Source organism: Rutilus rutilus (assembly GCF_951802725.1).
Source record: "Rutilus rutilus genome assembly, chromosome: 16".
Lineage (NCBI taxonomy): Eukaryota > Metazoa > Chordata > Actinopteri > Cypriniformes > Leuciscidae > Rutilus > Rutilus rutilus.
The window spans coordinates 7,347,981-7,373,875 of NC_140224.1; the positions used below are offsets into that span (position 1 = coordinate 7,347,981).

General features: G+C 36.9%; 1 protein-coding gene across 7 annotated transcripts in view; it reads right to left on the reverse strand.

Annotated features, from left to right (window-relative positions):
- Positions 1–25,895, reverse strand: part of ank3b (ankyrin 3b) — a 170,765-nt gene that overhangs the window by 29,605 nt on the left and 115,265 nt on the right. For 6 of the 7 annotated variants that reach the window (XM_084433634.1, XM_084433633.1, XM_084433631.1 and 3 more), the window contains 12 exons: positions 21,773–21,871; positions 20,523–20,621; positions 16,852–17,049; positions 16,458–16,556; positions 14,616–14,714; positions 14,367–14,465; positions 13,977–14,072; positions 13,030–13,102; positions 12,888–12,947; positions 8,351–8,474; positions 2,821–2,923; positions 1,745–1,851 (listed from right to left, as the gene is read on the reverse strand). In XM_084433634.1, coding sequence (XP_084289760.1) covers positions 1,745–1,851; positions 2,821–2,923; positions 8,351–8,474; positions 12,888–12,947; positions 13,030–13,102; positions 13,977–14,072; positions 14,367–14,465; positions 14,616–14,714; positions 16,458–16,556; positions 16,852–17,049; positions 20,523–20,621; positions 21,773–21,871 — 1,256 coding nt within the window. The remainder of the gene's footprint in view (positions 1–1,744; positions 1,852–2,820; positions 2,924–8,350; positions 8,475–12,887; positions 12,948–13,029; positions 13,103–13,976; positions 14,073–14,366; positions 14,466–14,615; positions 14,715–16,457; positions 16,557–16,851; positions 17,050–20,522; positions 20,622–21,772; positions 21,872–25,895) is intronic. The other variant, XM_084433632.1, reaches the window with a different exon arrangement.

Genomic DNA, 25,895 nt, shown 5'->3' on the forward strand with positions numbered 1-25,895 from the left:
CTTTAAAACTGCAGTGAACCAAAGACAGTCTCAAAACGAGGTTTGAAATCGCTGGTGTTTCTGACGTCACAAACTACCATGTAACCAACATGTGATCGTCAACGAGTGGATCTCTGAGCTGGTCTGAGTTAGTGGAGGCGGGGCTAATTTGCATATTCATAGAACCACGTATACTCAATTAGGCAAGGGTGTAGAGCTACATTCAAGGTATTTTAAAGCATGAAGATTTTTTTTTCAAGGAAAAAAAAACGTTTAGATATGTCATTTTGGTGATCAAAGATGAGTTTTAAGGGATACAACTATTGACTACAGGGGGACTTTAACATTCATTATTTCTATACTTAAGTCACAAAAAATAACACTAAATAAAAAAATGTAACGTCATAGTATAGATTACAAGACAAATTCTTAAGTCTAAAGTTTTAAGGACCATTTGGCTTATGTTATCAAATAGTGAAATACTGATTTCAGTCTGGGCTGTGTTAGAGATAGTAGATCATAGAGACCATTGGCGCCAATAGTTATACAATCTACATTAGCTTGTAGGCTGGATGTATACTACAAAACCTGTCAAAAACAAGTCCTGGTCATTGTTCATCCAAATCTCAAAGAAATAGTAAGAAATTATATTTTTCCAAATGCAAATGAAACCTATTTTTAGAACCAAGAAGTTGAGTTAAGAACAGCAATGACAAACACAGGGAGGAAAAGCTGTGATCACATGATCAACCGTCACCTGTTGTCGTACTGAAAGAGTGAGGGAGAAACGCTGCAAAGAAACAAGTGGAAATATGGAACAGGGCAAAAAAAAAAATTATAATCATAAGAGCTTCAATATTAGCACAAACACAAAAACATTCCTTTATTGAGGTCTTTATTAATATAAAATACATAGAAGATCAGGAAGGTAATCTGGGAATATTAAGGTCATTAACAAATAAACAATAATGAGATAATTTAACGCAATCTCACGGTGATTCTAACTATTTTACGTTTAGCTGAATTGGTGGCTAATTCGTACAATCTCATTGTTTAAACCCCAGTGATGGGTGGGTTTAGGGGCGTGGTTAGGGGTGGTCCTTCATAATGAGATTCGTTTGAACATTTTACGTGTTTTTGTATAAATTAAATCGTACTAAAAAAATAAAAAAAACAAAGGTATTATTACATAGACTTGATGTCTAATGTTAAAGTTTGTTTTTACATTTATGCTCACTGGAAGCAGGGCTTGCCAACATCTTGGAAGTGACGTGAAATGACGCGTCTCACTAAGGTTGGGGTTGATCGATGTAACCCGAGTTCACAGGTCGAATGTCCGACTTTGAGTGGCGTTCCAAACGTTATTTCTAAGAGCGAGGTGGGAAAATCCAAATTCTGAGCTGTCTGGAACACAGCATTAGGGTGTTCCATTTAAACCCACTGCAAAGGTCGCAATGTGTGCAATGTAAGCAATGACGTACGTCCGAGTGAACGAGATGGAGAAAAGTTAGCGAGGGAAGGGCATAAAAAAGTGGCCAGGGCTGTACGCGTAAGTCCACAGAGCTTTCTGGTGAAACCAGACGCAGACAGTGCACGGACCTTGGCGGACCGCGGACAGCCGAAGTATATATAAGGTACTTATTCTTCTTAGAATATATGTATATGTATTGTTTCAGTTTCTCATCCACCAAACATGAAAGTAACAGCATATTTATTCTTTATTCTCATAAATGAGGTTTCATTCCCACTTAAGTTTAATACTTACCCTGAATGGACAGGGCTGGAGACCAGGTTCACGTTGTCCATAGTGTCCGGAGTCCAGCTATAGCGTCTCATTGATTCTGCGTTGTAATCTTTTGCTAAAGCCAGGTGCTGAAACACAAAACAAGCTTGTTCAGAACTAAACAAACTACTCATATTTCCATTCACTGCGGTTCTGTGGTCAACCATGGCTTTCACAATGTTCTCATATGAGACTGAAGCTCTGCTCTCTGTAATTAACAACTCAACTGCACAATTATCACTTCATCTTGTGGTTTATGATGACAGTAACAATCAACAAAACAACATGCGGGAGAATTATTTATAAGAGGTGGAAGATTATGGAAGAAAATCCCTGATGCAAGACCAAAACAGCCAAAACAATGTAAAAAAGCTAAGCTATAAAAAAAATTAAAAAAAACGACACAGAAATGGAAGGGAAACCAGCACGAATCTGGCCTGAAGAGCAGAACATAAAAGAACAACAACAAATGCATCTTGCGGAGCAAAGCTCATGTTTGCATTGCTTCGTGGAATGAGAAACAATGCAATTGTTGCAATTCCTCAATGCATTTTATACCTTATAATGAAAGTCAACAAGGTTGGGTATGTCTCTACAGACCCCCTGAAGCATTTGAAGAGAAGAGACAGATTCTGAATCACTCCAAATGCACTGATCAACAGTGACAGACAAAATGACTTGAAGATCCTTTCTCTGACTATAAACTTTATATGGCATTAACAGTATTGTTAAAAAGAATACTGTGGCAGTACAACGGTGGTAATAGATGGTAATATCATGATGTTTTGCTATATACAATGGTACTGAGCAATTAAGCTTATTTACATTTCATGGTAGGCCTACTTCAGAAATACCATGGCATTACCACTCTTCTTAGTGCAAAAATTAGTACCTAGTTTAGAGTTTGCTGAGCTTATATGGAGGAGAGAACGTTATGCTTTTAATTGTTCAAATTCACAAATTATGAACTTCAACATTATATAAAGACTCAAAAACAACTCAACTGACAGCAAAAGGGCAACACAGAATCTGAGAACTCAAGGAGAAAGAGGGCGTACCGTGTCCTTGTTTGGCGCCAGGATCTCTTCGATCATCATGCTGTCACGGGCGAAGGAGCTCCGGTTGAGCGTGTTGGACCTATCCGAACTGAAGGAGCGCAGGCTGTTGGCATTTACATTAATACCATACAGTGCGGGGGAGTGACAGTGAAATACACACAAAACACACACACACACACAAACACAAAACAAAAACATTCATTATTGCATGCAACTTCCAGGGAAACTGATGCACAATAGGCAAAACAAGGATCAAACCCACAAGAGTTTTTCAAACACCATTTGTGGTGGTGTGATGGTTTAGACATTGAGAGAAAACAGGAGAAGAGTTGTCTTGAGATGAATTCACAGATGTGAAGCATCTAAAATGATACGCTGGTGAATATTTGTTATGACTTGATTTGGAATGACTTAATGACAGCTTTTAAACGTTAAGCAAATTGATCCTTCACTAAACCCCAATTTAAAATGTTACTGACCAATCCTTCCACAGCTGTTGCCACATACTGTGGTTACACATTATCAGACAAACGTTTGCTCTTTTCTGATGTAAATCTAAGGAGGATCTGCGTGTTTGGATAGTTGGACAGAAATGAACCAAAAACATGTTATTGGAAAATGTTATTGCCCAAGAACTTATAATAGTTGGGAAAGATTAAACATGGTACTTTTATCCTATACAAATATTTAAATACATCTTGAAAAGTTGATGCCGTCAATTAAACAGCCCTTATTCCCAAATAAACATGCAGAACATCAGTAAGAACATTTGCTTCAAAGTAAATTAAATATTTCTAACTTAACATTTACATATATACATTTATTCATGTCACAGTGGTGTTGATACACAATGTGTAAAATTCCAGCCAAGTCGAAAATGTTATGGCTGATAATCTAAATGGCCGGTATTAAAATTATTTCCTATTTTATGTAGAAAAAATAACACTTATAAATATTTCTTTTAAATATTTATATATAAATGGATATTCGTTTTGAGATTGGCTAAAACATTTATTTAAAAGTGTTATTAATCAATTCAATTTAACTTAAAATGATGAGAATATTAGTTTTTTTTTTTAAAGATCAACTTTGACTTTAAAGGGGTCATATAATGGTACATGCACTTTTACAAGTTGATTGTACTGAAATGTGTGTTGGCAGTGCCTGTACACAACCATCATAAAATGATAAAAATCCATTCAGTGTTTTTTTTTTAATCTTCTTATATGTTTTCCCCGTCTCAAATCAAGCCGTTCGGTTTTGTGATGTCACAAAATCGACGCCCCTCCCACGATTGTTGATTGACAGCAGCGTTTCAACACAGACCCGCCCTCACTCGTGAGCGAACTCCGCGTATCATAGTCCGCGTAGACCGACGCAGTCATTGTTGATACGCATACGCTGGAGCTCTGTCTATGAGCAGAATGGCGTCTAAGCGATTGTGGTGTTCTGTTCTTGGGTGTAATAACGAACACAGCAGTAATTTTGATGTTCCTAAATCCGAACCGCTGAAGATGCAGTGGCTGAGTTTTGTTTTCGAAGGGAATATTCCCCACGATCAACGTCAATACTTTCATGTTTGCGCGAATCATTTCACACACCAGACTGCTTTACAAACGAGGGTCAGTAACGTTATAAAGCTGGTTTTGCTAATCCCACGTTTATAATGAACAACACGTTATGGTTATTGTGTTATTGTGTTACAAATGCTGTACGTACAGAACAGAGGGGCGGGGTGAGCAAAGCTCATTATCATTTAAAGACACATGCACTTAAACGGCGTGCTGAAAACAGAGCTGCTTTTGACCAGGTAAAATTAGTGTTTTCTTACAATACTAATGAGAATTTTTAATTAAAGTATATTACAAACTTTTAATTTAGACCCTAAAGAATCATATTAGCTTGTACAAAAATGGCATTATATGACCCCTTTAAGCGTTAGATGATGGCAACAGTTATCTAAATGTAAAAATATAGGGAAATATTTAAATATGCAATACCACCAAAATGAATCCAAACTTGACTGATAGTCATAAATAAATATTTATTGGAAAAAATACTGTAAAATTTTCAATTTCTTCAAAATATGGCAGATTAAGATGCTTTGCAATGTTGCAATGCATTTCAGCATATATAATAATATCTGAGAAATTTTCACTGCTATTTGGGCACATTTTACTGAAAATCACTCTGTTCATGAAAACCTACAATTCAAATTGTTTAAGAGTAACAGTAATCAAGGGGCAGAGCTAGCAAAATGACAATTATATAAAACTTTACTGGAAAAAAAATCTATTTTTCGTGACTTTAGCCTTCATTTCTATTTACAGTAAGGCCAGGTGCATTAATGCAAACTGAGCTAACACACACATGCTCTTTCCTAAGGCTGTGCCCAATCAGAAATCAATATGACTTGGCGGTTCTCAGTTCGCAGCAAAAACTGGCACTGTATGGCAACGGTCTTGTGAACATGTACTGCGGTCTGTGAGTTTGCTGATTTAAATGGATGAAATTTGATTCAACTGATGAGGCTCTTCATGCATCCCTGGAAGCTACATTGAGAAACTCGGTACAGTAACTGGACTCAAAGGGACAAAAACTGAAATGTTTACGACAGTCAAACCTGAGAGAACAAAAAAAAACAAAAAAAAACACCTTGAGGTTCACACACCAAACTGTCAACATAAACCTAAAATTGAAAACCATGAAAACCAATTGAAACCATAGTCCACGGACAACAAGAATGTGTATTCTTCATCAAATGAAAAACAATGTACAAAGCACAGTACACAACAATGGTTTCAAAATGACTCGGGATAAGGGGTGGAAAGGGTCGGAAGCATCATGCCCTCTTACCTGACTTTAGGACTATGGTGAGAGTTTAGAATGGAAGAGGAAGAACAGAGGAAATTGAAGGCAACAAATCAGAAATGCAGTGGTTGAATGAGACAGGCTCTGTCTGGTGTTGCATTGTGCTGTACTCTCACACACGCGAATTAACTGAGGATTATACTCCTATTTTACCTTTTAATCCATTAGGATGTAATTTTAGGTATATATGAAGAAAAGAACAAATACGGCCTAAACACTACAGAAGTTATTATGAGATATATCTCAAGCAATTCTCTGCATGGCAACTGGAGAGACGACATGATCAAGGATGGAGACCCTCAGTTTTAGAGAGCCTGATCGTTCAACCTTTATGATCATAATGTTTATGGTGTTGCTATAGACCTTATGTAGCTCCGCCCCTTTTCAGCGCTGCGCTCATTGTCTTTTGACTTCCGGTCTGTATTTTCACAGCGTTTTGCGTGTTTATTAATGAACGGCTCGTTTTAAAATCTTCCCGGTCGATTTACATTTGTTAAGTCATCTGCTTTAAACATTACAGTCCTCATGATAACTTTCGTTAACTTTACATTAAGTAAATCCACTTAAAAAGCTAATTACTCCTGGACAGAAATGCCATATAAATATACAGAGCGACCGCAAACCGGAAGTTAAAAGACAATTTTCCAAAGATGGCGGCGCCCTTGTTTCTCTGGCGCATAAGGTCTATAGTGATAGGATGATAATTAATTTCTTGTTATGGCCGATAACCAAAAAAATCAATAGATGCCAAAATGAATCCTACTTTATTAAAAAAAAGAAAATGACTAAAAAACTCTAAAAACTAAAAAGTATTTTGTATGCTACAAGTGAAAATTTTAACTTAAATAAAAAAGTAAAATAGAAAGATAAGTACTTAAAAATGTTACAAATTAAAATGGCAGTGCTATGAAGTATTAGAGTAAATGTAATTAGTTATTGTACTAAACTACTTTGTAGGTTTATGGAGTATTAAAATATGAGCAACTTTTACTTTGTACTTAACTATGTTTTTAAATAAGTATATGTACTCTTTACTCAAATACATTTGTGATGGGTAATGGGCAATTACTCATTACAGTTTGCATGTCACCAAACTTTTTCTGCAGCAGTTTATTTCTGCTACAAAAGAAGTGATATCGCCATCTACGGGGCATTGAAGGTACTATATCTTGTTCGTTTTGCCCTTACTCGCCTAAACTTGTCAACAAGGCTATTTTATGCGAATGTGAGTGTATTATTGAAGAGACCTTTTTAAAGGATATTGCTTTACTTATGCCCTTTTTGAGCACTTGAGCTTAACTAAGATTTAAGAGGCTGTTGTGTTGGCCTTGATTTTTGCAATATTGAGGTGTTCAGTTTCATTCTGATTTTAGAAGATGTAAATGTGATTCCTCTCCTCACAAACTCTTCACTGGCAAGTCTCTTATGTGTTGAAGACTAGTGCATCTTTGAGCCTATATTCAGTATGAGTAAAATACTTGAGCACTGTTAAAATCAGATACTTTAAGAATTTTACAATTGGAATAGGTGACTTGTAACTTGTAATGGAGTCATTTTCGTTGTAAGGTATCTGTACTTTTACTCAAGTATGGTTTTCAGGTATTCTTTACACTTCTGTAAAATGGGTGAAAATAATTAAATATGAAATATTTGGCAATAAATATCCTATACTGGACAACACTGATACATTAAAAATGATCACAGATTATTTAGTCGAAAATCAATATGGTACGATCCCTTAAAAGGAGTCCCTTAAAAGGCACGATGGTCATTTCCTGTTATGAAGCTTGCGTGTAGTTTGAAATCTCACTCAACCCTTTCGATTATTGAACGCTGTCAAACTTGTGTTTGTTGGAGGGAAAATCCCCTGAAGCGAGTTACATGTAGGTTAAACATTAGCTATGGCCTTCTCACTCAACAGCACATGCTACTGAATCAAAAGATGACAGCAGGCGGCCAACACAAAATGCAAATAAAGAGTCTCCAGCCTTCAGATAAGACAGGAATCAGGAAATAACAGCTGGGTACTGCAGCCATGAATGCTCTCCATTCAGAATTCATGAATTCCAGCTCAATTAGATGATAGTTATGCTGAGTTAAGGTGAATGCTCTTCAAAACACAGAATTTTGTGTTTTACAGAGAAGAGGAAAGTCAAAAGGGTTTGGAAAAACATGAGAATTTGGGTGTCCCTTTAAATGGCCTAATGTTTTCTCTTATCTTATGTGGTCTGTTAACCGGGTCCAACAGTCTGCATGTTGTGAACCTGTTATGTTTACTAATTCTAAACTATATTAATAGAAAATAGTACTGATTCCAGCATGCTTCCTACAGATATACTAGTATGACCTAAACTTGTGGGATTTGAACCTACAACATTTCACACTCAAATAAATAATTTGTATATATATATATATGTCTGACAAATATGCATTACACTAAGTTTATTAGTTTGTTTATATTAAAACTGCGTAATCCAAGTGGATGGAAATTTGCAATTTAAACATCTTAAATTTAAGTCTAAATATTTTTGGAGTGCAGTAAGACCTACAACTTTCCATTGTGTATGTTTTGCTGAAACCAGTAACAGATGAAGTGTAATTTTCATAATAACGTAAAAAAAAAGCTGTTTAGATGACAAGTGACTCGAGAGTCCGTTACCTGGCTGTGCGGCCTCCAACACTGAATCCCACGTATCCCTCCTGCGGGAGAGAGTCGTCTCCGAGCTCGCGCAGGTCTTGCGGTCCCAGGTACTTGCCCGTTTCTCCTGTCATCGCATCCTCACCTATCAGCAAAAGAAAGAATTACTACACCCTTCAGAGAAAAAAAAGACCCTTTACAGCAACACTGACCCTTTAAAGTCAACATGAATGGCATTCAAAACGCATTTTCCAATTTTTCTTTGGAAATAATGTGAACTGATGATTCATAGGCAATAAGAGCAGGATCAAAGCGAATAGGGAAAGTTTTGATTTCATGTTGGCGTTAAGAATGAATGGCTGGATCAAATCAAAACGCCCCCCTCAATCCCACAACAATCACTGGCACACTTCCCAAACTCTTTCATGGCTGAAGATTCATGCAATCTTTGTTTAGATTTTATTATTATAAGTACAGAAATGTAGCAAAGCACTTAGAGAACATCAATACCATATGTTCCAACCAGCTCATGGTTACCATAAATCTGTTTTTAATATGCATCTATGACAAGATAGATTCAAACAGGCCATACATCCTCGGGAAATGCAGTTAATGGACACTACAGCAGAGCAGCAGTGAAGTGAGTCACAGAAAAAGCTACAGCTAAAGCGTAGAAGAGAGAGGAGGACTACAGTCACACTGCAAGATCAAGAACCCAATTAAGATTTCCTGATTTTTGTTCACATGATCTACATGTATATTAATATATTGAACTATGATCATATATTCATTTTTTCGAAATATTTTAACATATTAAACAAATAATATTTTTAAGTTTCGGTATAACACGTATAATGCAACTAATACATTATTTCTATAGCTTTTAACAAGACAATTCCAATACAATATGCAAATAAATGTATGAAAGAAGAGCAATCACAATTCAGTATACAAACAGATCATGACTATGGTTCATCCATTTTGTATACTGAACATAGCAAAACTGGCCAAATGTTTAAATCTAAATTTCTTTTAAAATAAGAAAGATAAAAAACAAACAAAAACAGTATACACTGTAAAAAGTGGTAACCTGCAATTGTTACCAAGCTATTGCTACCTTATTTCACCCATAAACATTGTTTTGTTGGCATAAATGAATGTATATAGGTTGGTTCAGTGATAAAAACCAGTTCATTTAGATTTGATCATTTTTTCAGTGTACTCAATAGCCAAAACGATTCACAAAACAAAAAAAGTTTGAATGTCTGTTTGTTTGGGCTAAAAGTTAAAGTTAAAAGTTAAAGTTAAACACAAAGTTACAGATTTAGAAAAAACCTTAACCAGAATGTATGATCAGTTTTTAATCAGATTTATTTCCACTTTTGCAAGTTGCCCAGAATAAGCATAATTTTTTTCTGTCATGTAATTTGTTTGCGTCAAAAATCGTAATTGGGCCACATAGAACTACGTTGTGAATGCAGGTTATGAGAGAGATTGTGGCCCCCCCCCCCCCCCCCCCCCCCCCCCGTTCTGCTAATCACCCTGGCAACCACCTCCCCCCAAAATCAGCCCCATGGAACTGCAACTTTCACTCTCTTTCATACACACACACACACTGATATTTACACAATTTAATTGTGAAATGTCCTAAACAAAAACCCAGTCTGTGCAGCCTCTTGCACAATAAAACTGTTCACTAGCAGCCTGAACACTACAAGTTTTTACAGGTCAGTAAAAACATTTTTAACAAGTTGTGACTGAAAATAGCTTTTACTTAATGTATATTAATAATAAATATTACAAACTCAAACTAACCCTTAAAAATCAGGTTTTAGCAAACTTCTAATGACAGTTTTGTAAGTAAACTCATACATGCACACACAAACATATCATTTCTCTCACTTCAGCTTTAAAACTATCATGTTGTGTGGCTTTGGACAGCGTGATCAAATCAGAAATAGCAGTTTGTGAAAAACAAGGTCTCTTACGCTTAATAGCCAAATCCATCCTTCATCTTCACACCAGCTTTAAAAATATTTACAGATCCTCTTTGTCCTTTTTCACTACCAGAAGCCACTTCCTCAATCCGGTAAACTCCACACAGCACGATTATTTCCACATGTTCACTATGGCCCTGTCCACAGAGTCTGAAGCGATCCAGTTGCTTCTTTCTGAGCGCGTGTTCACACACACACACACACACACATACGCACACCCCTCTGCCGTAGCCTGACAGGACGTTCAAGCGGTGAGGGGCTGGCGTGAGCCTGATCCGTGTGAGGTCATCACGGGAGCGAGGTAACACTCGAGGCAGTTTCAGAGCGAGTGTGGCAATGGGATCTCGGCATTCCTCATGCCTCAGGAGCCCCCAACTGGGGTGGGACACAATAGATGTGGAAGGGTGGCGTATTTCTATGGTAATTTGTGCTGGTGCTGAGGTGCTCTCTGTAATCAGACCCTGTACAACTGAGGGATCACAAAAGAGCCCTTCTACAGGCAGCAGAACAAATAGTAAAAAAGGAGGGAGACCAAAAACAAAAAACCCTGCCTGCCACCTGACCACGGCCCCCTGGGAACAGCGTTCTTGAGCTGCCAGAGTTCAAACTCCAGGAACTCAAAATCCTGTTCCATATGGGAATCAAGGAACACATTGCGACACCTGTTTATAATCCCAACCGTGCAAACATGTTATTCCAGAATACAATTAAGAGATTTCAGATAAATGCAGATCAGCATTGAATGGTATTTCAAACTAATTTGATCTAGTTTTAACTCTTATGTCATTTTATACTCTTACCGATTGCAAGCAAAAACCAACAAGCATAACCAGGGTAGTCTGATTCACAAACAAATGATTCTTTTAATGAATCAGTCAAAAAGAATCAAAAATAAATCTGCATTTGAACCGTTAAAGTTGGCATGAAAGGGAAGTTGCAAACGGCTTCTCGAACGAGAGAAAATTTAGGGCAGAACTTGATTTTGTCCATCTGGAATTGGTTGCAGCAATTGTCATTTGCTAATTGCTGTGAAGAACAGGTTGCTGGAGGGGAGAGGTTCTTTTTTGTTACTTTAAGAGAACAGAGTTCTGTCCGGAACTGGAATTGTTGAGGATTTAGGGTCAGCTATTCTCATTACTATCTGCAGTTGATCCATTGAGAGCTGATTAGATCATGGGAAGCGGGCATTCCATACCAGAATGTAGAATACACAAGAAAATGTGTATTAAGAATGTGAATTGGGTCAATTTTGACAGATGAAAGCATGTGCTAAATGAATAAATGTAAATGTAAACATTGGCTTTAAATGCAAGTTACCCGGGATGTTTGCCTGGGATCTGAGTTTTTAGCACTGCACATCACGACCGGATAAACAGTGCTGAGCTCTTCCACTCTGCCAAAGAGAGCGAGAGAGAATCAGATGGAAAAAGCGAGCAGCGTCAGCAATGTCAAAAGGTTTTATGCCAACCAGACGTTTGCATTCAGCTGCCAATTGGTGATGTGAGCAGAATTGATTCATTCACTTTTGTCAGTCCAAGATATTGTAAAAGAGACATTTTCATACAGGACCTGAACGTCAGAATGCTGAGAGTATATTCATATGAAGTGTTTATTTAGGGTACAGAGGTGTAATATGTAAATAAGAAGTCATGCGAGTTATGTCAGTTATGCCCCGGGAGTATGCAGGAATATAAGTTTACAGAAACTAAACACCATGCTTCAGTCTCTGCAGTGCGCGCGCACACACACACACACACACACACACACACATTTTATGGGGACTTTCCATAGACATAATGATATTTATACTGTACAAACTGCATATTCTATCCCCTTACACTAAACCTACCCATCAGAGAAACCTTTCTGCATTTTTACATTTTTAAAAAACATCACTTAGTGTGATTTTTAAGCTGTTTTCCTCATGGGGACCAAAAAGTGTCCCCACAAGGACAAGGATTTCAGGTATTGCTATCTTTGTAGGGACATTTTGTCCCCATAATGTAGGGTTTACCAGCCCCCAAAAGCTATATATATATATATAAAAGCAAGGATAAAAATGCTTTCATAACCATCACGTTACTGTATCAAATAAATGGATACACAAAATTGTCATTCATGGCACTTACTGGCAAACATCTATTCAATCCTTTTAGCTTACACTGAAGCTCTATGGGTTTTGACTGCAAAACAGAAATGGACCGAGCCAAACAAACTTCTGTCCAATTATCTCACAGCCAAGACTTTTGAAGAAAACAATTCTGTCCACAGAGGCTGGAATTACTAAGAGAGTATGTGTGAAATTGTAATTATATGTAAAGATGTTAACAGAATAGCAAAACCAAGACTTAATATATGCAAGCCAATGGAGATTTGCATATTGAGGAATTTCATATTCATAAAGAGTAGCCTAGCAACTAGTACAAAGCCATATTCAACAGCCATGGAGTGAAAAGAGTCTATAACACAAAAAAGACTTAAGAAGATCTGGTTAGTTGGAAAATGTGAAAAAAAGAAAAAGGCAGGTGCTACAAGAACAAACCACACAAAATAAGAGATACCTTCTTCAACATCTGAAATATAGTCCTCATTGAGCATTTCAGGCACATTGGCTCTACGGACTGTGTAATTTAAATAAAAAAATGTTAGAAATAATATGTAAATGGCCAAAAAGAAACTTTACATGAAAACTTTTCTTTTTACCTTCATCATCTGACATGTCCAAAACCTCGTTCATTGTTTCTGGAACATTCATTTTATGTTTCTCCGTCACTGTCTGCAAACAAAAAAGAAGAAAAAACATAAAAAGATGCAATTGTGGAAGTGGCTTAATTTTGCTCCGTGTCAAATAAAGCATGTATTCTATTATTGCCATTATTTTCGTATATAAAGCGAAAATAGCATATTTTCTTAGCGATAGATGCTATTTACTCTAAGTGAAAATAGCAGCATTTTCTTTGCAATAAGTGTAAAAAGTGTATTTTTACTTTTAAATAGTGGTAGATACTATTTGCACCTCTGTCTTGTTGTACATTAAACGGAATGCAATAATAACATATTGTAAATGATTATATTTATTACAATTATTAAATAGATGCTGCCTTATTGGGACAATAAAGCCCTCGCTACACCAACCCCTGACCCTGACCGATAAACACTTTATTATTAAACGTTAGACACTTTATTTCCACTTTTCGAATATTTTCTTAATTTTTATTGAAGATAAATGCCTTTCCGATCTAAAATGTGATGAGAAAAGGGAGTAGAGCGAGTTCGACAAAAGGCGGATTAGAACTCGGGACAAAACTTTCTGCCACGCGCCTTACCCCTACACTATTGCTACTGTTGACAATCCAACGTTTTCCGTAATTTTGTCTGGGCCAACCAGATGTCAGTGGGCGGAGTTAGTGTAAATAGCCTCTGCCAACCAGGCGGGCTATTAGCTCTTAGTGTAAATTGACACGCCGTTTATTATTTGTATATATGTAGCATTCTTTTTTTGTCTGTGACACTATCACAGCAGATCTGCAACCCACTTTTATGCTGAGATCCACCAGTTGAAAACCTCTGCACTAAAGCACTGTTACACCCGGTGTACAGTATAGCTATATTTATATATCTAAAATATGTTATGACACAAAGTCCCTCACCACAGTAGTGTGCGTCTCCTCTGTCACAACTTTGAGCGTGTCGACCACAGAGATGTAACCCAGGCGCCTGGCAATAGCTAAGGCCGTGTTTCCATTCTGTAGGTTCAAGAAAAGGCAAAATCAGTGCAGAGATCATCAATGTAAAAAATAAACTAGAACATTAGATTTTCTTAAGTAAAAAACTTAATTTAAATATTCCCTGAAAATTCCAGGATTTTCATGACTGCTGGCTTAAATGTAAGTCTGTGGGATTTTTCCCTCTCATTTCACAGTGTACAAGGCAAAAATCAGTCTGATTGCTTAGAAAAATAACAGCAAACTTCTCCGTATATATTTTTTTTAGGCATCTTGTTTTGAAGAGGTGCATGAATTCAGACTTGTGACACTCACCACTGTCAGCTCATTAGGAGAGGCTCCGTGCTGCAGCAGAAGGTTAATGATGTGTGTGTGACCCTGCTGAGCAGCCTGATGAAGAGGTGTGTATCCATTCTGAACATGAGAGGATTTTAAAGAGAAACTGAGAGATTAAAACTTTTCCACCAGTAATTAGAAAAGACAGTTCTGTAACAAGAGTAAAAGATAAAGAAATGCAGTTACTCAGCCTCACACACTGCTTTCTCTGCAAATTATTTCAATAACCTTAGTTTTGGCGTTGACTTTAGCCTGGTTCTTCAGGAGGAAGTGAACCATCTTCACATTGCCATAGTGACAGGCGACGTGCAGGGGTGTGTATGCCATCTGAACCAGAACACAGAGACACACATTACTCAGACTTCTGTTTCCAGTCAAGCACATGAATTTTTCACACATAAAAAGGGCCATGATGTATTCAAAGAATGCTCTTACATGTCTAAAAAGACAGTCACACTTAACCTAATTTTTTAGAGGTATAGGGCACTATTTTAACGATCTAAGCGCATGGTCTAAAGCGCATGGTGCAAGTGCAATTAGGGCGTGTCTGAATCCACTTTTGCCGATGGGAAAAATGGTCGGCGCTCCCGGCGCATGGTCCAAAAGGGTTGTCCCTATTGTCTTAATGAGTAACGGGTGTTTTGGGCGTAACGTGCAATAAACCAATCAGAGTTTATCTCCCATTCCCTTTAAAAGCCAGTTGCGCTCGGATTGGCTATTTACATGGTGGAATTCGCGCTCGCGAAAGCAGACCATCTACGGGACAAGCCGGATTCCACCATATCTTTATATACACAATAATAATCTATTACATTGTAATCCTTTTATTTGTAATATTTAGCATGTTTGTGTGCTGCTGCGTCCCTGTGTGTGTAATAAGCAGTGTACGCGCATTGTGGACCCGCCTATAGGCTCATATTACTAATGCGCCCTTTAAATAACAAAAAATATATACGTTTTTTAAAATCAAAATTTTAGTTGCCTCAAAATAGCATCGCGCCAACAATGTGCCCAAACACACCTCGTTTTCAGACCAGCAGCCTATGGGAGCACAGACAGGAGCCAATGCATTTGCTATTTAAACAACGTGGCGCAGGACGTGAAAATGATAACTGCGTCGGGCTGAAACTAGCAAAAAACACTTGCGTCGCGCCTGACGCCGCATTGCGCCAGGTGTATAATAGGGCTATGTATAGCATAGAGATTTAGTTATTAATCTTGGAAAGGTTTTACAACTTTGACCACATAAAGATACACAGTAGTATCCAGTTCAATCCAATTGGATGTTCTATAAAGCTTGTCTGTATAACTAGGAGGGCGGAGTAATAATAGTAATAATAAGCACTTGTTCTTTATCATTGCTCTGCATCATTCCCTGTGCTGAGAGTGTGTTTTCTGTGGGTCATTGTGCTGTTGAGTATTGATCTGTGTGCTGCTGTGTATCTCACACTCTCTCAACATCTGAGAGCCGCACTGAACGACCTTGAGCCGGGGCCGTTCGATGTTTATACACGAGTGACCAATGAGGGGACTGGCCAGACATAGTGTGTGGATGTATGTGTTGCATATCTACCTATCTGTCTGTCCCCACAAGGACAGTACGATCCCCAGGTAAATGTATGAATAAACATTACGCTCAAAATTATGCTCATTGGAAAATTGTAAAATGCTAGAAGGTTTCTGTGAGTGGTAGAAAATAGAGTTTGTACAGTATAAAAATTATTATGTACGTATATTGAGAGTTCCCACAAAGATAGCGAAACCTAACGTGTGGTTCAAGTATTCCCTACATTGTGGGGACAAAATATACCAGAAATGTTTGATCTTGTGGGGACATTTTTCCACTGGTCCCCTTGAGGAAAACAGCTTACGAATCACACTAAATGGTGTTTTTTGAAAATGTAAAAATGCAGAATGTTTTCTATAGGGGTTGTGCTTAGGGATAGGGTTAGGATTAGGGTTAGGGCATAGAATATACAGTTTTTGTGCAGTACAAATATTATTGTCTCGATGGAAAGTCCCCATGAAACATGGAAACCCAACATGTGTGTTTGGGTGTGTGTCCAATACCTTAGTCTCTGGGTCCACAGTGGCACCATGATTAACCAGCACTTCTGAAACATTGACCTTGTCCTCTTGAGCCGCCAGGTGAAGAGGGGTCAGTCCACTCTGACATAAATATTCATCAACCAATTTAGTGACATAACTGCACAGATATGACACATCATGCAGAAATTAATCATCCATCAGTGTAGGTCATACTAACGGAGCTTATAATAAAAGTAAATAAGGTCAATTTGGATTGGATGTTGACTTTATTAGTATAATGAGGTCATATGGATATTTTCCTGTTACAAACTTCACTCACCCAAAACCAAATTGGAAGATATATAAAAAAATTATAATATTGTTGAATATGCTCTTTGTGGAATAGCATCATAAAGTATCTGAGCTGATTTTTCACCTTGTTTCCCAGATTGACGGCGGCTTCACGGGCGAGCAGGAGCGTGACCATGTCAACGTTGCCCTCCTGGGCTGCCAGGTGGAGTGGACTGATCCCCTGGCGGGTCGCAGCATTGGTATCAGCTCCGTACTCAAGCAGCGTGGTCGCTATCTCCATCTGGTTCTTCTTGGCAGCTATGTGCAGAGGAGTATAGCCGTTCTGGGAGGGAAAGCAAGTGAAGGAGATCATAATAAAAGGATTTCTATGAGCATCCAGACAAAAATCTTAATAACAACGATAACAAGCGGGAGCTTGTCCTAGATCACCAATTACTCTCAATACCCCTTGAACTTTTCAACAGTGAAAACAGTATGGGGGATTGGTATTAGGCACTGAAAGTACAGAATATTTCAATTAATCACAATATATTCACAACAAATAGGCAATATTAAATTAAGTAACATCTATTCACAACTCTGATTCAAATATTCATTTGCATCATCGCTTAATGTTAATGGAAATCCCAGCTAGGCACTTTTCTATATTACAAAATGAAAATGAAAATATATAAGTACAGTATAACTTTGAACTAAGTATAAAAGTACTGAGGAAAACATTTTTAACTAGATTTTACTGTATTTTTTGCTCGTCCAGCCCTACAGCACTAAGCCACATGCTGCCAAACCACTATAACCACACTAAAACCTTAGATTTATGACATTTTCAAAACAGGAACATGTTGACAGCAGCGCTTTGCTTCTAACCTCACAGATTAAGAGTGGAACGATGGCTGAAAGGTGGATAAAAGCAGTCTGAAGCTAGTCGAAATGAGCATAAGAAAAAAAAGATCTTGTTTCTCAACAGCTAGCGAATATTGAGGTGTCAGCCAGTGAGGTCAACGGAGAGCGGTCCTATCCAAAACTGTGAGTCAGTTAGTGTTCTCCACATGCCAGGTCTGGCTGCTGTTCGTTGTGAAGGAACAAAGGCAGTATCTGGGTCACTGTATTTGTTTAGGGGTTTACACTGAACTGTTTCAGGGTGGACAAAACAACACAAACCGTTTAAAAGCATGAAAGCATGTACTCTCTATTCAAGCTCAAACAAAAACTGTGGACATATTTTTTGTTTGTTTGTGAATTAAGACTATGAGAGAACTGGTTCATTAAACTTTCAGATCTCTAAGCTCCGTCCCAAAAGCGGACATATGTAGACAATAGTGTTTGACATAGGCTTATTTTCAGCTGTAAAAAAAAAAAAATATATATATATACAGTGCTATGCATAAGTTTAGACACCCATACTAAAGTTGACTAAAAAGAGGAATAAAAAATCATCTTTTGGAAACTGAACTTAATGCCTTAATTTAAAAAATTTGGAAAAATCCAACCTTTAAGGACACCAATTTTCTTTGTGAATGAATAATGCATCGTAAATAAATAAATGTTCTTCCTTAAAATACAGGGTGCATAAGTTTGGACACCCCTATGTTAAATTCCCATAGAGGCAGGCAGATTTTTATTTTTAAAGGCCAGTTACTTCATGGATCCAGGATACTATGCATCCTGATAAAGTTCCCTTGGCCTTTGGAATTAAAATAGCCCCACATCATCACATAGCCTTCACCATACCTAGAGATTGGCATGGTTTTATTTCAGTTAGCCTAATAGCTAGTTTGATTTGCATTGAGAGATGATCTTATGGAAAGTACCCCATGCCAATCTCTAGGTATGGTGAAGGCTATGTGATGATGTGGGGCTATTTTAATTCCAAAGGCCAAGGGAACTTTATCAGGATGCATAGTATCCTAAAAAAAAAAAAAAAAAAAAAAAAAAAAAACTTAAAAATACAAATCTGCCTGCCTCTATGGGAATTTAACATAGGGGTGTCCAAACTTATGCACCCTGTATTTTAAGGAAGAACATTTATTTATTTACGATAAATTATTCATTCACAAAGAAAATTGGTGTCCTTAAAGGTTGGATTTTTCCTAATTTTTTAAATTAAGGCATTAAGTTCAATTTCCAAAAGATGATTTTTTATTCCTCTTTTTAGTCAACTTTAGCATGGGTGTCTAAACTTATGCATAGCACTGTATTATGCTGCTTCTAAAGAAACTTGTTTTGATTCTGATGAAGCTGAATCACATATACAAATCTAAGTCATATTATTTACTCATATTGACAAATATTGATAAAAATATAACAATTTACCCAATACCTGTGCTATTTTTATACTCTTAAGAGTGTCACGTCATTAGCTTAGCAACATGCTAACATCAGACCCTATAGGGTGCAAGAGTGCCTGTCTACTTTATCAGGGGCGTTTGTTCTGGAAGTATTTCTTCCATTCATTTCTCCCATAAAGATTTTTCTTCATTAAAGTGTTATAAGCCATGAACCAAGCTACATTATTTTAAAAACGTAGGAAGACAGACTGGATGATGTCATTTGCAGTGCGTCATGGGAGTGAGCAGAACTAAAGAGCTCTTATGGCACATTTTGCTTACCTCTGATTGGTGGAATTTTATGTGCTTTACATTATGGGTAATGTCGTTTTTCTACTATTATTTAAAAAATAAGTTGAAATAATGTGGACTGACGGCTTCAACAGAAGCAAATACCATCCATTAACAACCATTAGAGCGGTCTTTAAGGGTTTATAAGTTATCGTTCAAAATCAATTCCTCTATGGAGAAAACGAATGGAGTTTTTATTTCCAGAACCCGACTGTTGCAGCATGATATTTTGAGTGACAAGGACTTGTTGCGCCTATGTTGATAGTCCAAATCAGTCACTTGCGAAGTTTCCTTTAAGGCCTAGTTGCCTATATAGGCAGTCGACAGCAAGTCAGCTAGGTTTTAGAACAGAGCCTACATTTTCATAGATGAATCCAGGCCTTGTTTTGCCATCAGTGGTATTTTCGACGCAACCTTGATAAACAAGGAACTTGATAAAAAATATTTTATGCTTGATGTATACATGATGCTTTGAGTTTGCAGTAATTTACTGCACAGTTCACAGAAGGGACCAGAAGACCATAGAGAAATCATATGACAAACCCTAGAAGCACTTTTTTTCAGGACTGCTAATTATTAAAGGCATAATACACATTCATTAAAGAAATAATTCAAGTTCTGTCATCATTCATCCGTCTTCTTGTCATTCCAAACCTGCATGACTTTATTCTGTGGAACACAAAACAAAGATGTTTTGAAGAACGGTCACGCTGCTCTTTTCCATAGAATGAAAACATTTGCCGACCAATGACTTTCAACCTCCACAAAGACTTTGTGTTTTTTAAAGAAATAAAGTCGTACTGGTTTTCTGATCCTGATTTGAGGATGAATAAATGATGACAGAACTTTCATTTTTAGGTGAACTATCCCTGAGCAATCTATCAAAACAACATCAACCACAGAAGGACACAGTTTTCAAGAACAACTTCTTTTCGAAGCAATAAAAAGCTTACCATCCTCTGAGGTTACAGTGGGTGGACTAGAAGTGAAATGGCAAAAATTGATCAACAATGTAGGGTGGAGGTGGTTTTGTGTGAGCATGTGTGCAGCCGTTTGGTCTGCGGCCATATTTCTTCATCACTCGTGTGTGCGCATGTGGTTGCGTTTGGATGAGATTGGTGTCTGCTAGTTGAGATATTGTGATCAGTACACAGATGCGGTAAGGGTTTCCTGATACCTTTGCTGCTGCGTGCGGGGACGCTCCTTGGTCCAACAGGAGGAGGGCCACTTTCTGGTTATCGTAGTGTGCAGCAACATGCAGTGGTGTTAGTCCACTCTAAAAACACACACACATAGATAGACAGCTATTATTGGCCGTGAGCTCAAAGTAGGGGTGTGTGAAACAGCTGCTGTTATAAATCAATCAGCTTTTAGCTTTAGAGAGTAAATTTAGCCAGTGCACATTAGCGAATGAAATCTCTGACATGTCTGGAAAATGACAGTATGTATCCTGATAGCATACAAACGCCTCTCCAATGTGTGTTTTCATCTGGAAGATGTCGTTTTAAAGCATTCACAAGCTGTCAGAAGCAGATTTATGATACAGAATAAAAGTGAATATGGCACTTCCAGATGATCTCTGCAAAGCAAGCATGCTTACTGGGTAAAAGAACTGTATAACATTTTACATTACAGTGACTTTTAATGATAATTGAGCTGTGTATTTATAAGCAACAACACAAAATATTAACATTAACCACATGCTGTTTATATGTATTAAAGATTTAAATTCATCTAGCTGGTTTTGATTTTGTGAGGTCTTAATGGTGCGGTCACCACTGATTTTCTGTTTCATTCGCTTCCATTTATACACATGCAAATGCATGAGAGTTGGAATGAGAGTTTACTTTAAGTGTGACGCAAAATGATAATTAACAAACATTAATGAGTGCACATCTGTTTGTCTTTGAAGCACAAATATTATGTCATATGCCAGCATATGTTAGCATGCTGTTACTTCTTTGAATTATATATAATTGTTTGTTTGCCGAGTTGGAAAACAGATGTAATCATTTTTAGATATTACACAAAGAAAGAATTCAAATGTGTCCCATATTCAAGTCTCTCACCCAAAATCCCTCCTTTATTAGAAAGGAAAATCAATGCTTAATTTCTTACCGTGGTCATGTTACCACACCAGAAACCGAAGGATGGCCGGGATGACATAAACTCAGAACATAAATCCTGTACATCAGGGATGGGCATCTTTGGTCCTGGAAGGCCACTGTCCTGCAGAGTTTAGCTCCAACCCTGATAAAAACTCACCTGCCTGTAGCTTTCCAGTAATCCTGAAGACATTCAGTCTTTAGGGTTGGAGCTAAACTCTGCAGGACAGTGGCCCTCCAGGAGCGAAGTTGCCCATCCCGGTAGCACATTAAAGGAAGTAATCGACAACCTATTACCATTAGTGCAAATAGACACTTTTACCTTTCCAGCTGCGTCAGGCGGCGCTCGCTTCTGTAGCAGTAAGTTAGCAACTTCAATCTTCCCGTATTTGGCTGCAACATGCAGGGGAGTGAATCCCTTCTGCAAAGAAAAATAATTCATACATAGAAATAAATAAAAATGTATCAACTAGGATACAGAGACAAGTCATTTAGTGTGGCATGCAACTGTAGTGTGGCAAAACTGGTCAGTTTTGGGGTGGGGTTTATGAACTGCAACTGACATTGTGAAATAAACTGATCTGTGTTGCACAAGTTTCCTTTTGTTAAGTAACACAAAAGTATATACTAGCCCTTCCGTCCAGCTAGAGATGAAGTCTGTACAGTATACAGTAGAAGCTGACCTTTCAGGTGAAAAAAAGTATTTTTGGAGTTTTATGCCACAATCAAACTGTAATGCGGGAAAAATACTGTAATAAATGAATAAAAATCTACCTTTTTTTAAAATATATCTATATAAAATGTTATATTATATTATATATATATATATATATATATATTTGTATAGTAATTTCTTTCTTACTTTCTTAATTTCTTATTTATAAATGAAATATGACCAGTTTTAAAAAGATTGAATATTTCAATTTACATTTGATTGTTTTGTAACCCTTTTTCTCCTTTATAATCAATTACCTAAATTGAGTGTGATAATGTTTATTTTATAACCTCAGCCTCAACTGGGAAATGTGTAGGTTTAGTTGATCTGGAGATCGACATTTTCCCTTGACTCATTGAAGGCCAGCATTCCATATGCCTTACTAAATCAATCATGAACAATAATTAGAGACACAGGACAAACATATCCAATGACAGCTGTGTTATCGGAGGGAAACTCTGCTCTGCTGTGAATGGAGTGGTGGAATACACCATGAATTCATTCTCCTACCTCAGCACATTCTCACACTGTAACACTTGGCAGCTGCTCAGTGATGTTTGTCTAGTATTTTATGTCTATCACAATCACACAGCGGGACACTGGGGGAATCTTTTATTTCTACAGCTAAAACAAAGCTGCTGATAGTCGTTGTGGTCAAAGATACAGGTTGAGTTTTATTGGGTGGAAACAAACTCAAAACCATCTTTTAACTTTCTCTTCTGGAAAACAGACAAAAAAATATTGGCTCATTTTGCATCCGTTGTATTGTCCAATGACAAAAACTAATAAAAAATATAAAAAAAATATATATTTTAAGTTGGTTTAAAGTATCTTTTTTTTTTTTTTTATGTAATGTCTCCCAGCTGTTTATAAAATAAAGGGTTGCCTCACCCAAACTTCCTGTTTCAAAAGGAAATATATCAACACAGCAAAGGCACTCGCCAAGCCATTTCATGTGGTCTTTGAAACCATGAAATGAAAATTGATTTTTTTAATGCTATATTGCATTATTTATTATAAATTATCCGTACACATTATTTTTTTCTTGTCTTGTGACCTCATAATCTTAAATTAAAATAACTTCCCCTCCATCTTGCAGCAACATCTCTTCTCTAATAGCCGCCTTTGTGCCAGTAAACACGTCACATGAGAAGACAGCAAAAGCAAACAACAACTATTCAACCATCAAGTCCCGCCCTACATTTTTTTCTGGTTCAAGAAGCTATTTCACTCTAATAGATGTCACAATAGGGAAGAAAAGACTATCGCAACTTCCATTTCATTGCGACTTTAAGGTAAAACCTGTATATGACATTTCTGTATCATGAGCGCTTTGTGTCTTAACTAGAGAGAAGAGATGGCTTGTTATCCATGTCATTAATAGATGTTTCCAAATATGTTTCAGTATGAGTATAGGTGAGTACCAATCTACAGACCTTTACACACATCCCTGAGAAATGTGGAAAGGAAAGCCCTGTGCTCAATAACAATCAGTACAAACACCAAAATACTAATACATCCCACATGCAGCGATTCCAAATGATCCTAAACATCACCAGATGTTCCACATAATGGACGTGATGTCAGATATCATGTTGTAATGTATTCCATGTAATGAAATATAACACAGCAATAATACTGCTAGCAAAATCCTCCATCAGCATATGGCAGGTTGGTGAGCTATCATGATAGATGAAGTTCCTTTCTTTGATGTGCAAGAGTTGCAAACCCATCACTGGTTTTTATATGGTCAGCTAAAATACTCAAGAAGGAGATGTAAAGCATTTTATATAAAAAACGTTTAGTAAACAGAAAAACGCTGATTTACGCTCAAGCCACAATTTAACACTGCTGTGAGATTTACAGTTTTTTAATTTACAGGTTTTTATTTGTAATAAATTTGCAACGATTTCAAACAAACATCTTTCACGTTGTCATTATGAGGTATTGTTTGTAGAATTTTGAGGAAAATAATTAATTTAATCCATTTTGGAATAAGGCTGTAACATAACAAAATGTGAATATTTTCCAGACGCACTGTATGTATTCAAATGACATTTTCACAATTCCTTTCACTTTATCAAACAACAGAGGTTTAATGTATAAATTAAAACATTGATGAAAAATGTTATGATATTCCTTTAAAAAATATATTTTTATAAACTGTATTAAAATTGTACATTCTACTGTACAATAGACCTTATTCAGAGCAGCACCATGACAGGTATGAGAGCGAGGCTGTGAGGGATAGACCTACTGTGTTTTCAATGGTATCCGCTGTAAAAAGCTCCTAGATCACTTATAATTTATTTATAATATATATATATATATATATATATATATATATATTTTTTTTTTTTTTTGGTCTACTACTGAAATTTCTTGGAAAGATATTTTTGCAGTGTTTCGTCAGTAGAATAATCCATAAGAAACACATGAAATGAAAAACCCACTGAAGAGATGCATGTCTATCCCTCACAGCCTTGCTTTCATTCCCATTTAAAAAATCAAAGTTTGTAGTGATTATGAAGACCTTTGAGTGGATAATTTTATAAAATGAAATGACCCTCAGAGCAGTTCTTCATGTCCTCATATATACAATACAGTAAAATTCAATTTTTATGACTGGATTCTGTGATTCTGTCCAAATTTTCCGCATCCCAGAAATCACAGGGCCCTAACTCTTCTACAGGCCACATTCAGTTTTCAGTTACAACATCAAATATCATTTCTCTAGTTCTTTGGGTTGGGCTTGTTGATTGTAAAGTAAAGGGCAAGACACACATCTGCATAGTGATTAGTTTTACTGAATAATCAATTTAATAAATAATTTGAAACAGTCTCCTGTCTGAGTGATATAACCTAACACTTTGTCAGCAGAATGTAGCTCACATGCTCAATTTATTCATAATTGAATGAATCTACTGATTCATAAACATAACTGCATGCTTGATGAGAAAGAGGGCTGTTTGCTCCATTAAACCAAATAGAAAGAAATCTACATCGCATCACAAGGAAAGCAAAATGGAGGAGATCAAACAATCTTGTTAAAAAACTGATGAGTGTAACAGGAGCATGGAAAATAGCGGGCAGGACCCACTAAACAGCACAAATTCTGGGAAACAGAAACCAATTCTTTATCTAGACTTATTTTCTTATGAATTAATGTTTACACCAATGTTAAATATCATTTTTATTAAATTACGTATATAATTATAACTACTTTTTAAAATAATAAATTAATAATAAATCAAAACAACTGTATGTTCAGAATTAATATAGCTAATTATAGTATGGCTAGCAAAATGGCTGTCTCTAATGCACACAAGTATCACTGCACATATGCGGGGGGAAAAATAAGCTCAGTTTTCAGAATAGATTCAGAATCGTTGAAGAGAGAATTGCGATGCATCTCCCCCCCCCCCACCCCCCCACCTCTACTTAATAGTGTGATTAAAGTACATTCTATTTTGATTAAATTTATCCTATTTAAAATAAAAATACATTTCTGACACATGATATACCACATAAAATATGATGCACTGTAACACTACCACCAAGGAGGTCCTTAAAATTTCCTGTGTTGTACGTATTTCCTGTTGAAACAGGAAGTTAAAACGGGACATATTAAATGGCTCTTCCTTGTAAAAAAAAAAACGGACTCTGGAAAAATGATGGGGAAATGATTTCACAGCCTGGCTATCTATGATTATCTGACCACAAGCAACAA